This window comes from Melopsittacus undulatus, chromosome 4 (genome assembly GCF_012275295.1).
Source record: "Melopsittacus undulatus isolate bMelUnd1 chromosome 4, bMelUnd1.mat.Z, whole genome shotgun sequence".
Classification (NCBI taxonomy): domain Eukaryota; kingdom Metazoa; phylum Chordata; class Aves; order Psittaciformes; family Psittaculidae; genus Melopsittacus; species Melopsittacus undulatus.
This window is the reverse complement of record NC_047530.1, coordinates 40543429-40558024: the sequence shown is the minus strand read 5'-3', so window position 1 is coordinate 40558024 and position 14596 is coordinate 40543429. Positions and strand designations below refer to the sequence as shown.

The window sequence follows — 14596 nt, the reverse complement described above, 5'->3', positions numbered from 1 at the left end:
TTCTAGAATCTGATTCTGCACTCCACATGACTGGGACTATGGAAGTGGCACTAGGACCACAGGGCAAAATAGATACTCTGTTGCAGTGAGTGAATTGGGGTTCAGCTACCAGAGATTACTTCAGGTTTGGGAAGCCTGCTTTTGCTTTGACCTGCTTCTCAGGCAAAGTCTTCAGCCCTACTTTTTCTATATTTAGATGTCACTTCCCCTTTCATTGTTACATGTAATAAACCATTTATTCTCCAGAGAATACAGGAAACATTTTAGGAAAAAATATAATAATAAAAATAAAAATCTGCAACTGTACATCAAAGCCAAAATAAGAACCACAAACCATGTTTGAGAGGTTGGTGGCCCAGCACTGACACCTTTCACGTTTCCTTGTCCAGACAACATAACATGGAAATGCATCTGATTTATTTTATTCTAGATAATCAACTTTCAGTATTCACAATTTTAAAATGTTAGAGGCAGGTAAAAGTGTGTCATGTCTGGCCAAATACACTTTTTAATTTTTACGTCTTTGAAACTACACCCCATTGTCACTAAATAGCTTGAGCAGCATACATAAAAATGAACTGCTTGCTGCATACTTCAGCTAATGGAATTGGGGTCCAATGTGAAATGTAATCTACAGCAACAGCTCCAGTGTTGCTCAGACAAGAGCTCCACGGCCAACTCTGAGTGCCTCTTTTAACAATTGGCTGCATGAAAGTTCAGCCTACTGGCTACTCTAAGGATCAGAGGTTGCAACTCAACAATTGTTTCATTATGTCTGTATTTTAAGAGCAACTTTACTGCTCAGTGTGTAACCAGGCCACATGGGCTTCTCATGTGCAAAAAGCAGTATCTAGGAATGCCCACAGGAACAATGATGGCAAAATAATACTACTTTTAAGACACGAGGGATTGACCCTTCCTATGGTTTTTGACATCACAATGCAGAGAAGAATAATCTACCTGTCCAGCTGAACCCACAACACTACCTGTCTGTATCTTCTTTTATTTAAAAATTGAACAAAGAGCTTTAATTTTATAGGAATTCTTTTCCTTGCTTTCTTGCCTTGCTTGAAGTATCATTGTCCAGGTTTTTCACTGGAAGCAAACACAAGCAGTTTGTTAGTGGACCACTGTCAGTTAAAAAATAGTATGGTCTTCTAGGAAACAGTATGTTTCTGTAGGAACAGCTTCTGACTTGCTGTCTACTGATAAAATAGTTACATCTCAGGAAGCTGAAAACAAACCCCTCATACCTGGCAGTGAGATTAGGGATGAAACTTTAGAAGAGATTGTCGCAGTGACCCCTTGTGTGTTGGTACTGCCACAGATACATACAAACTCATCAAATTAAAACTATATTGAAATTCTATTGAATTTGCTGCCTGATCCCTACTAAGCAGTATTACTATTACATCTGACAGACTACCAAACTATCCAAGACCATTCCACCCCTCCTGTGACTGCAATAACTCACATTGCTGTGGCAGTCTTGGGGGGGAGGGGGATTCCTCTGGAAATTCCAATTAACAATTGACTTTTATTAATAAAAATACTGTTATACTTCCTGTGCATTTGGTAATCCCTTTTTCTGGTGATACATGCATCACTCAGCTGAGGTTTCTCTCTCTCAGCCTGAAGGTAACTCCTGCACCTTGGAACACACCAGATGAATTTCAGATTTACTCTAGCCTAAACAACTGTATAAGACATACTGCTTGTTCAGCTGCAGTGCTCCAGATTTGTATCCAATTAAAAACTACCACATCCCAATTGTGTGATGCTTTTGTATGGTTTTGACTAATTCTGCAGTTTACAGCATGTTGTTTTAATGTAACTTCCTTTCAACACAGTCAACAACTACAGATTCAACTGCAATGAAGAGGTGGAACAGGGAACTTCTGGTTCTCCAGGGAAAGATGGCAGGTATCTCAACCAGCTTTCCATAGTTCACACATTTGAGCATTTGGCACTGAATAAGTCTTTACACTCATCAAGTCTCTCTCTCTGATCCTACTTACTTACTCACTGTGCTATACGGAACAGAGAAAGACTTGGAATGTCAAGTCACAAACCTTGGTGCATCCAGTTCAAACATCTCTTACTAGTTTCCTTGTGGCAGCATTAAAACATTTTCCTTCTGTTACAGAAGTCCTCCAAGCTCCTCTGCCATTGGGTAAAATGAGTAAGACAAATCTTCTTAAGTGAAGAAAATTAGCTTTATTTATTTATGTAAATTAGAAAAAGAAATTGTTAGAACTTTGGTCAAATGGTTAATTCTGTACAATTTACAATAATATTTATATACAAAACTTATAATAATAAAATACAGTACATCACGCTTTTCCTGAGTCACAGTGTGTTTCTCAGTTCTGTAAATCTTATTTTTTTCTTTTTCTTTCTTTTAAAGTAATTAGATTCAAGAAGGAACTACTATCTTCAGTTTGACAGTGTTTGGTTTAGATAATATGGGTATTAAGAAAGAATTCATCACACTATATGTAGAAAATACTTTGCAGCAATTGCAATTTTGATATTAATTTTTCTATATTAAAATATGTTCCTTGATAAAAATGTTAATTAAATACTCCTTATTATAAGATTGTTGCACTTCATTTGACACAAGACAAGCTGACTTCAAATATGTCCATCTCTCATTGCAGAGATACGTAAGTTTAGGTGATTTACATGTATATATATCTGATCATTTAAAGATCGGGAAACATACATCCAGATATAGCAGATGTCTGAATTGAGGCACAGTATATTAAAATTGCTGTCCTATCCTGGACAAGATATGTAAGCTTCAATTGCCTGGCTAGCGTAATACAAATTTAACACCAGTATACATCCTGAAAAGTGAGACTGTGTCAAGCAGCAAGGCACCAAGCCTGCAAATACTTACATATGCATAGTAGTCCCACTGTGTAAAGCACTACAGAGTCCTCAGTGAAGAAGCATTGTAGAGCTGTACTTAACAACATTCGTTAATCTCAGCCAGCTCAAGAAGTTATTAGGATTAAAGCTATCAATATTACCTTTATTGAGCTGATTTTTTTTTGAGATCAACAGTAAGCTATTGTAAGGCTTATGAGGATATTTGATCTGTTTACTTAATGATGCAGTGTGTTAAATTAGTAATTAGGATAGATTACAACCTGCAAGTAAATTTAAGTCCCACTTAGATTTAAAACCCAACCAGAGTAACTTATTTTTGACAAACATTTAAAATAAAATTCATTTTACTTACTGGCTAAGTGTGGGCTGCTCCTAAATACATCTATGGTAAAGTTCACTATAGCTTTTAACATAGGCATGTGCATTTCTGGTATTTTAGTCTAAAATAATCCAAAAATGCAGATTAGATGACCTCTGATAGATTTATTCATAGTTTTTAGAGATGTTTTATAAGTCTTACATAACTAATAAGAAAGTCATAGAGATATGCTTTCTCTTAAAAACTCTAATACTTCAGTGCAAACTGAAATATGAGATCAACTCACAGTGATCCTACTCTGATTAGAAATTAAAATATATTTTTTGATGTTGATACCAAAGTGCATAAACTGACAATATAAGACTTTAAAGAAAATTGGTCTTTAGCTGAATGCTTGAACTTTTCCCAGGATTCTTTGCATATTTAGCAGTCTTCGTTTTAATGCTTTCTTGATTGCCTTTTACAGCTGACTCAAGCCTTGCTTTCATAGTTGGAGAAGCAGCCATTAAGTTTTTAAAAACCGATGAGTACTGTGGACCAATCTGCATCAAATTTTGCAAAGCAAACTCATGCAGACTTCTTGCCGAGTTTGTAGCAGAAACCAGGGCATTCTCATCCAAAAGAAAGGAAATAAGGATGGGAAGAAGACCGGCCACCAAATGAGCACCTATAAACATTGAAAATACAACTTAAACATATACTTTTTAAAAACAATTAAAATTCTGTTTATAATCTGAGTTAACATTTAATACAAACTACAAAATTGCAAACAGTTATTTGAATTGTAAAAGGAACCAACATTCTTGTTAGCAATTTTGTTAGCAATTAGTGTTCAGGACTGGATTCCTAGTGGTTGTTTAGTTTTAATTTACTTGTGGCAACTTTCAGCATCTCTAATGTGTTGGGTACTAGTAATGGAAGTAACTTACGGTGCTCTTCCTCAGCAGTGGCTGTAAGAGCTGTAACCACCTTTATTCCTTCCTGAATGACCTGAAGTTCAGCAGCATTTTCAGGTTTTGCTTTTTCTGCTTCCTGCAGTTTTGACACAATGGATGGTGCTAAAGAATGAATGTAAGGATATGATACAGTTTTGTTTGGGTGCTGAAAGATGGAGTGCAGCAGCTGGTAGCACTTACACTGTACCTAAAGGGAAAAATCAAATTTGCACTTACAAACTGTTATATTTAAAAATGCATGTCAGAGTGTTTTAAAACTCACATCTTGTCAAGTAAAGTTTTACGGAGGGAGGAAAATATGCCTCAGCTTGAAAATTCACCAGGTTGCAAGCTGCTAATTCATAATACTTTATAGGAGCATTGTAACTTGTAGTCAGATTATTAAGAGAAACTAGATCATGCTTCCTGTTTCTTCCCACTGAGCCCTACATCTTCTTATAGCTTTGAGTTAAGGAAAAAACATTTTTGTGTGAAGATCATGTCTCGGTACCGTTTGAAAATAGACTCCTTTTCACAAAAATACAGCTGACTGAAAATAGGTGCTCTAAATGTAAGCGTTACCTCTGCCAAAATGTAGACAAAATTTTCCAATGCCTCAAATGGTACATTAGTTTGCATGTCACTGGAAGTCAACAGGACTGAAATACCAAGTTCCTACATAATTTCTGAAAGGCTCAGATATCTATATGCTTGGATAAAATTTGCAAATGCATACTACCATTTTCTTGCAGTCATATTTGGCATTTGTGGCTTCCTGTCTAAGGAAACCAACATTTATAATACTAGATATATACTAATATATAAACAAGTCTTTTCCTACAGCTATTTCTCAAGTAAAAGTGATTTTGTTTAAATTTTTGTTGCTACATGAATATATACAGAGAAGATACAAGTAAACCGGTTTGATACAAGTAAACCAGTGAATTCTCACAGTCAGATGTGAATCTAATGCATGTTATTTTCAGAACTGAACTTTCAGAGTGAGAAGTCTCAACTCCTACAAAAGCCACTTGTATCTGCAGTGATAACAGATGATTTTTTTCCCCCTTCTGATACTTCATTTTTTAAAATGAAGAATAGTAATAGAAGAACTATGGCAGTACAATCTAAAGCAACTATTTAAAAATATTTATACTAGGTCAGAACAAAGCGTTAATCAGTTCAATATGCTGCCTCCAGCAGTGGCCAGGAACTAATGCTTCTGGGACAGTAAAAGTTAGGTAGGGCACTTGCTCCAGCTCTCAAAGACCCACGGCTGAGGGATTTCCTGTATGTCAAAGACAAACTAAACAAATAAAAGGTGCCTGAAAACTATACAAGCGTGTCATGCATTTATCTATGTATAAAGTTCTGAGTCTGATGCATTAAAAAAAATATAAAACCCTATAAGAATACAGGAGTGCTTACAGAATGAAACAAATGATAAAACACACTGCTGGGCATGTTGCTGCTAACTTGTTCCAACTGTATTTTAAAATAATACAACAGATACAGGCAGGACAGACTTAAATGGAATTAACACACAGGACAAGTGAAACAACTGAACGTAAAATAAACCTAAAATTCATTTCTTATGACACTGATATTCTTGTAACTTCACCAATACTTACAAGAGGATCTTTTGAGTCAAGTGTTATTTTAAACTTCTCAATACAATGCTTTTGAAGGCACTCAATGGTAGTAACTTCTGGACTGGTAGACATAATGAATACCGTAATAGCAGTAAGCAGGCTGACTTCATCGCGGTCTTGGAGAAGCCCATCTACTAGCAATAAAGTAAGAAGTCTGTTATATTTGCATTAAAAACCAATTCTATGAATTCGAGTTTTACAAAGAGGTGGAATAGAAATATCAATGCCTACATTTCTTTAACATACTCTGATGCACTGATATGGACTTTTACTGTAATAAATGCCAATGCCAAAAGCGGAGTTCAGGGGTAGTTATGTGCATATTTAGAAATAACAGCATACTCCTATTCCATTGTTCCTCTGTATAAAGTACAACAGGTATCTTTGAAGAGCATGTATGACATATTGGGGTACAACCTATTCTGAGAATATAAAATTTGCATGAAGGACATATAATTCATTTGCTGTATCTTAAACCCCAACATTTTAAACAACAATTCTGACAAGTTACAACTTGGAGATTAAACATAAGAAATGATAAAAATACTAAAAACTTGGGCAGTTGAAGAAGCAGCACACAGAAAAGTAACTTTACGATGAAAATACTTTTTCTTGAACCACTGTCTGAATACCCTTTGCTTCAATACAGACACTAGTTCTTTATGGAGAACCTGCATGCAGTCGAGCTGTCTTTTGTGCTCAACTGTGTGCTGAAGCCATAACTCCTGCTTATTCCATTGTAGCTCATAGCTACATTGTGGCACTAAATAATACAGGGGTAAGCCTGCAAACTGACATTTATACCCTTACAGATGATGAGTTCTTACAGGAACTGTAAGGACCAGAGTGCACTATAGTTTTAACAGTACTTGGTAGCCAACTAATTCTCCTGTGACTAAGATATTAGTCTTTTTCTAAGGAGTGCATACATTTAATTTAAATAAAACCTTCACACAAACTTTTTTTGTCTCATTTTTAAACACACAAACCTCAAATTTGTGCTTACCTTGATCCCAACAGTCAAGCACTGTGACCAAAGCACTGCGTAGAAGATCAGTCCAAGCAGTTCGACTCTTCTCTGCTCGAGCCATTGGAGAAGACAAGAGTCCTTTAAGAGCTTGTAGAGATGCAGCAACAGTCAAAGGTAGCTGGCCTTCTTGCAATTTCACAGCTGTTTCTTTAAGTACTCCAATGATAAGGTACAAGATAGTAGGAAGAACTGAAATGCTTCCTGTAAAACCAAGCAAAATAATTTCACATAAGTCTAGAAAATTCAGGTACCTTTTACATTAAAAAAAAAAAGTTTTCTTGGAATGTCTTTTGTACTTATGATTTATAATTTTAATCACCTATGTGAATGGAGGCCCTGGTAATCTGAAGATATGAATTATCATGTGACTTACTATAGCAAACAGGGAGCCAGACTGCATAAATGAAGTTAAATCTTCTCCCCTTTTAAATTAGCTTTGTATATCTTTTCCTTGATGATTTTATTATATGAAGTGTGGAATTATGTCATGTTCAGAGAAAATAACAGAAAGATCAGAATCACTGAGGAGCAGAAGTAGATGGAAGCTATGGAAGTATATAAAGCACTGTATAGGAGAAAAAAATTATGAGCATCTTGTATTTGCAATACAATACAGCAAAGGAAATTAACAGGAGGCAATTTCAAAACTGGTAAGAGGAAATACTTCTCCTGCATGATGTGTATTTAGCTAAGGTTGCCACTGCTTCAGGAAATCACTACAATCAACAATTTAGTCAGATTAGTAAGAAGAGGATCAGTCTAAGACTGTGCTAAAAAAAATCCTAGAATTATGATAAAAAACTTTTTTGGAAAAGAGAAGACCTCAGGAGAGAAGTAGATTGTCTCACAGCGTACTGAACAGATCATCTCTGCTGGAGAATCTGAAAGTCAATCTGCCAGAATAAGAGGCTATATAAAAAAAAAATCACTGGAGTAGCTTGGCATAGCAGTTTTGCATATTCTTATGTCTTTGAATCTAATAGTAGTACAGAACTCCACATGAATTTGAGACAATCTAGAAATCTGCATACTTAAATGTTACTACTATCTTAAGTTCCAATTCATCAAAGCACAGAGTTGAGATATGGCTTAATGTGCCTATGTCCTTGCCTAATTAGCAAACCTTCTTTTTAAAAGATTTTAATATGCTCTTGTTTGTGAGAGACCTGTTGAATAATGAGAGTCTCTGACATATGCGTAAATATTTTCTGAACCTGAGGACATCTACCTTCTATTTTTCAACAGCCAAGTCTCTGAAAACTGACTGCTGGAATTCAGTAGGAAATGCAGCTCACAAGCATAATTTATTTGAAAAATTTATTATGCATACATACATACATACATATGCATATACAGGTGCTTGAAGTACGAGACATGGTCTCACAGGACTCTAACTTCAGTTACCTATCAAAGGGGTAAAAAAAGAAGATGCAATTCCATTTGGAGCTCTCTTTGATTATATGAGTTGACTTTTGGAAATACTTCCTTACTCAACTGACTGTATAAGCGAGCTTATCCTCATTTTAGTCACCTTACTTAAATGTTAAGTTCTCTAGGGTAAACATCCCATCTGGTCCCAAGCTTTTAGTTTGTGGAATAACCTGAACAGCTAAAGACAAAAAGAACTACAGAGACAAAAGAAAAATCACAGATTATTTCTCATACAAGACAACTGCCCTTAATTTAAGTGATGCTAGGTTTGTTTTGCTTTGAACTGATAAATAATGAGCTGCAGATGGAACCAGAAATCATATCATCACTCTACAGTGGTAGCAAGAACTGCCTACTATTCCATTTGGAATATGCTATCCCCTGAAGAAGACTCTTGTAACAGAGAACAAATCAAGAAAAAAAATTAAAAATTCCAGGGCTTGTAAATACAAAAATTTGCCTAAGGTGTAACACAGATACCTAAGGTGGGAACAGAGGAGTAGGGCAGAAATGGTTTGTAAGTGTGGCTGTACCAGTACTGAAAGATCATACATATGAATATGATATTGAGGTGTGGCAGGGGGGAACCATCTTGAACTTTGGAGTGAATCCAAAAGGAATCATGGGTAAAAAAATCAACTAATCTGAAAAGATCAACTTTAATTCCTTAGAGTGGTTTCCTAATGTTCAAATGATGGTTCTTAGTGAAAGGTAACATGATACATTTCCCTTTTAAATTTAATTTATGTCTGCATTATAAATTCCAGAATAGACAATTCAAGAAGAACCTAATCATGTAGCTCTCATATACTTCCCTGAACAAAATGAATCTATTAATTGCACTGCTACATGTGGGAGGAAGAGAAAAACTACTCCTTTAATTGTTTCAGTTTTGTAACTTGTTTTGTAATCTGACAGTCAAAAAAATAATTAGAACATGAAGTTGTCACAAGCAAATCAACAACTTGCTGCCAGATTCATCCAGCTGAGAAAATTAAGTAATAATAAGGGGGCTCATAATAACCCAATATTCTTTCATTTATCTTTTCCTGTGATGAAACAGCATACCTTCAGGAGAGCAGATTGCAGGAACATCAGAGAGAATAACTAATGCTGCTGCTACCAGTCTACTTCCATCTTCTGACAGTAACAGATGTTTTCCAGATTGAACTGCAGGGCTACAAGTTAATTTAGGGTTGAGCTGGGGAAGCTGTCTGACAAGAATACAAACACACAACTCCAGTGTTGCGAAGACTAATGATTTCCCAGGTACCAGTCCTCCTGTGTCCTTGCCTTCTCCAAATTCTGGTAATGTTTCCTTTTCTGCAGCACCATCATCAACTAAAACAAAAAGAAATATAGCAGAAATCTGCAGGCTGTACCTTGTTTCCAGAAAGTTTACTTCTTAAGACTGTTTCATCACCAAGTGACAATCTTGATACATATCTATGTGTATGTATATGTATTCAAAGTTCTACAGGCAAACATCCATTCTTCTGAATAAGCAAACTATGCACTGATTGTCAAAAGGAAAAAGTGTGTACAACAATTCAGACATACAATGTGCCGAGGCACCATGCCAATATGATGTCATCTGATATAAGTGTTTTGATTCTTCTCCCAGATTTCTTATTTTACAAAATGGAATGGTATTTTACTTTAGGATGTTACAGAGTAAATAGTGGAGTCTGGCTTGTAACAGCTGTGCGTCCCATGTCTCTCCCTTACTCTACTGCAGGTGATCCCAGGTTTTCATTAGGACTTCTCCTTCCCTGACACCACACAAGACTATCCCAACTTCAGTTCCTCCAGTCTTCCTCCACACTTCATGCCCTCTGCTCAACACCAAAACCACCTGATATCTATCATGCCACCCCAATTTCTCATGTCAGGCACCTGGACTGACCTAAGTAAACCAGGATTAGTCACCAATTGTGACACACTTCAAATTAAGATATATCTTAGAATATCACCTCCAAGAATGCAGTCTTCCAAGAAAGAATTGCTTTAACCCTGATAGTATGTATCCAACATCTCATATATTACTGTACCTTCTGCACTTCTCCGCTTTTCCTTCACATGTTCCTGAGCTGCAAAAAGAATCAGTTGAACCACTTCAAGGGCAGCAAGCTGAATATCAGGTGATTCTCTGGTCAGTATCAGTCGATGCAAGACATTCAGGAGCTCTACACCCAACTCCTACAGTAAGAACAATGCTTAATATATTCCTATTTTATTGCAAGAATTTTAGAAACTTGTTAATACCTGTTAAAGCCAACAGTATTACTCTTATTAATCTCACTAAGGAACACAGTATAACTGATGCAATCTCAGGAGTTTGCATTTTCTTCCATATCTAGCTCCTAGCTTCCAGTAGCAGAAGTCCTGCTCAATTTTCCCAAGAAAATAGTAATCACAGTAGTTAGAGATAAGGCACTTAAAAACACTAAAAAAGACCCCCCCGAGTAATCTTTATCTATGGCTTTTTAACTCATAAAGGTGGAGATAGTACACTAACTCTGCTATAGTATATGTATTTCCTTCCTTGGAGAGAGCACCAATGGTCAGCAGAACTTGGGCATGCCCATGAACTTTATCACTTTTGCCATGTTTGGAAATTGCATGGCACACAGAATGGTACAAAGCTTACTTTAAAGGATAAAAAAACTAATTTGAAGTTAGTACTTCTTTTAGGATCAGTGGTGTGTTGTGTGGGGTTTTTTTTTTGTGGTTTTTGTTGACTGTGTACAGTTTTCTGATCATCTTTAAAATTTACAATAGATTAAATTAAACTGTCCCTTGACAGAAGGAAGAAGAGAACATTTTTCTGGAATTTTGTCTTTACCTATCTCTCATCCTACTCATCTAATTACTCCTTCCTGATGAAATGTCCTCAAGTTCACTGTCCCTCACTGTCTTCTTACAGGTTCCATGTTGTGCTCTCTCCCTGTACAGCTCTGGATTTTGATAAAGCGTATAATTCACCTACTATTTATGTGTTGAAGATTCCTGCATATACAGTAGATAGTACAGACAATGTACAAACAAAAATTATGCCTTAATTTTGGGGTGTTTTGATAATTGAGATATTACCTGATCACCACCTATTTTTGACCTTGGCCATGGAACATCAAAGAGTGCCTGTAGGGCATGTAAGCAGGCAATAATATTCTCCATTGCTGCATCTGATCGAGGAGAGCAGAGAAATTCCACACTAATTCCTGTAGGCATGAGAAGAAAACAACCCATATGTGTGTGAAATTTTGAAGGAATTTTGTCAGTTGCTATGTAACCCAATAGTAGGTTCAGCAGATAAAGAAATAGCATTTGCATTTTATATTAATTAATCTCCTGTTGCTAATATCTTGGAGCAAGAACTCTATTTCCCTCAAAACAATGAAAGAACTTCAGCTTCTACACAGTAGAAGACATGATTCAAACTGGCTATTAACATAAAAAAGTAAAAATCCAGAGCAATTTCTAGGTAAGACACTGAACTCTAAGTCCAATGAATAGGTAGGCAATTAATAATGAAAGTATCACAGAATATTTGCTTAGTCACTGATTTAGGCAATAGAAGGAAATAATGGAGAAAGTAATTGTAGTTCACAAACTCAAAAGCAGAGGTTTTTCTTCCCATTTTATAATAACACTAAAGAATGCAGCTATCACAACTGGATCACCAGTAATAACTAAATTACATGAAGCCTAACCTTGCCAATCCTAGAGCACATAAAAATAACCACTTTTTTTCCTCAGCTTTCAGGACTCTTCAGATGACAATTCATGACACTGGAGATAAACTTCATGTAAACTGTGATCCATATTCTCATCCCAGTTGTACAGCTCTAATTCCAAAATGTGGAATGACTTGGCCAACTGACCAGTGTACACTAAAGAGCTGTGCAACAGAAAGTGTCCACACTTTAAACTGCTTTCAGTTTCTCCCTAGGAAGTGAAAATGAAGAAGTGCAACATGTCTGGAAGCAGAGTAAACAGCCAGGTGTCTATGGCAAAGTATATGAAATTTGAAGCGCTAATCCACTAGCTTAGGAAGCAGGGAAAATGAGCACCTTTTGCACCACAGGTCCAACTTTTAACTGAGGGAACAATGGAGTTCAAAGGGAAACTGGCTTTGTGCAGGAAGACTGGGATGCAAAAGAAGCCATATGCATCTGGTTCATATAAAACCATTCCAAAAAAGTTATTATGAAAGGATACAAAAGAGAGACCAAAGAAAGAAACATACAACCAGAAATACCTAACTGCGTATATTTAGAGAACTGGGACTGTGTTCAGCTACCTGATAATCCTCTGCAGTAGCAGATGCTTAAACAGAGCTTTACATGAACTTAGAGAAACACTTATTTACTGTAAGAGTTACTGAGCACAAGGTGCCCAGAGAGGTTGCGAAGCCTCCATCCACACAGATATTAAAAAACAACCCAGACACAGTCCTGGGCAACTGTGCTTTAGGTGGCCTGGCTTGAGCAGGAGTGAATGGAAAAGATGACCTTCACAAGTCCCTTCCAACTTACACACTACTCTGTGATGCTAAACTACGTCAGTGATGCTAAACCATACACTCTAACTGCAGTGCCACAATTGTGATAAAACACACCCTTGAACTTGCCTATTTATGAGCAGAAAGCACATTTTTAGAACTCCGGTGTTTTTTCTACCACATTTGAGAAAACATTCTACAGTTTTCTCATAGGACTTTAAATTCTTCTGACTGGATATTTTTCTAAAAGATGCTATATTTAGTGATGCAGCTAAATTTGAATCATTAAATATTTATTTGCTACAGTTTTATCTACTAAAATTACATTTTGGGTTACAGCATCTAAACAGATTTTGCACTCACTAACCCAAGATAAGATGAAATCTGTCAGTATTCACATCCTCAGGAGATTTCACCAAGGGCCTGGTAGAAGAATCTTGACACATTGTAGTTGGGGTGACAGGTCTAGAGAGATTAGTAACACCTTCATCTGGATCAACAACGATGAAACCTGTGCTAGTAAGCCATAATGCTGTAGCATAAAGTATCAGTGCCCAGGAGTTGTAGTAATGAGGTCTGGCATTTTCAATTGTCTCTGCTGTATAAAATGTACCTCCTGTAAGAAGAAAAGTTACAATTTTAGGATATAATTTATTTTCAACTACCATATTTTCTCATTCTTGTAAAGGGATTATTCTTTTCATTTAAATTATATTTATCATATTTTATGTATGACTTTTTTTAATGTTCAATACTAAAATTCAGCCCAATGAGGGCACTTCATTTATACTATTCGGATAGAATCCAAATTACCTTTTTCTTCTTTGAACCTTAAAATCACCCAACAAACAAGAACACCAAAAAACTACTCCTCACACCAGCGAAACCTCTGTTCTCAAAACCAGTCTTTATCTTTAGAGTCATATACAAGTATGCATATTCTCTATACAATTTAATCTTACTGTGATCTTAACACAAGCTAGGGCATTAATGATGTGCATTTACAAGTGAAAACACAAATGATTCGCCTTCTTACCTTCAGCAGGTAGTTGTGATGCATATTCTGAAGGCAAAGTCAAGAGAGCAAAATCCTGAAGTACAGCAAGCCAGAGCTTGCTTAGTGTTCCAAGATCTGCCTGTACTAAGTCCAGAAGTCCACTGGCTGAAGATGTTACATCTCTGTAGTTTTCTTCTGCAGAGTTTCCAATTTTGAAACAATGATTGTGTGCATCACTTTGATTTTTCTGCTTTTCAACTGCAACTATGTAAACCTGTTTACACATTTGGAGAGAGATTTACAAATATTAACACTTGGAAAACTACTGTGACATTAGCATGACTGCCTGTTGAATCAGCATGAGATTTCCTAGAATCTATTCCTGCTTGAAGTCCAGTAGGCGTGGGTGAACAAGCATTTATTTTCTAAACCTTCTGAATCCACTGCGTCAGATAATCTTGATGCAAGAGTCCCAACAAAAGAAAACTTGTTGAAATTCTTAAACATAGCTGCAATTAACTTCTCTGCCTTTAAGAAATAATGCATTACTCGTTCAGCAGCTTCTGAACATCAAATCCTGTTACAGTTATAGCTACAAGACTGAAGAACTTACTATCAAATAACACACCTACAGACATGATCCTGAAACCACAGTCAAATCATTCCTAAATCTTATTTTAACTGAAATGACATACTGCACTTGCAAACAACTTCTCAAACTATGTATTACCCTGTGTTAGCAGTAAAGAATGAAGAGTAGAGTCTTTATAATTTGCAAACCTTGGGTGTTACTATCAGTAGGTTAATTTCATGTGAGAAGATGCCTCTCCTGT

The 14596-nt window shown here is 36.2% G+C and overlaps 1 protein-coding gene across 1 annotated transcript in view; it reads right to left on the bottom strand.

Annotated features, from left to right (window-relative positions):
• Positions 1–2395: 2395 nt before the first annotated feature.
• HEATR5A (HEAT repeat containing 5A) overlaps positions 2396–14596 on the bottom strand; it is a 66660-nt gene continuing 54459 nt past the window's right edge. The window contains exons 30-38 of the mRNA XM_005149296.3: positions 13803–14037; positions 13134–13382; positions 11356–11483; positions 10314–10461; positions 9331–9603; positions 6808–7032; positions 5781–5935; positions 4144–4357; positions 2396–3881 (exon numbers count right to left, since the gene is read on the bottom strand). Coding sequence (XP_005149353.2) covers positions 3580–3881; positions 4144–4357; positions 5781–5935; positions 6808–7032; positions 9331–9603; positions 10314–10461; positions 11356–11483; positions 13134–13382; positions 13803–14037 — 1929 coding nt within the window. The 3' untranslated portion in view covers positions 2396–3579. The remainder of the gene's footprint in view (positions 3882–4143; positions 4358–5780; positions 5936–6807; positions 7033–9330; positions 9604–10313; positions 10462–11355; positions 11484–13133; positions 13383–13802; positions 14038–14596) is intronic.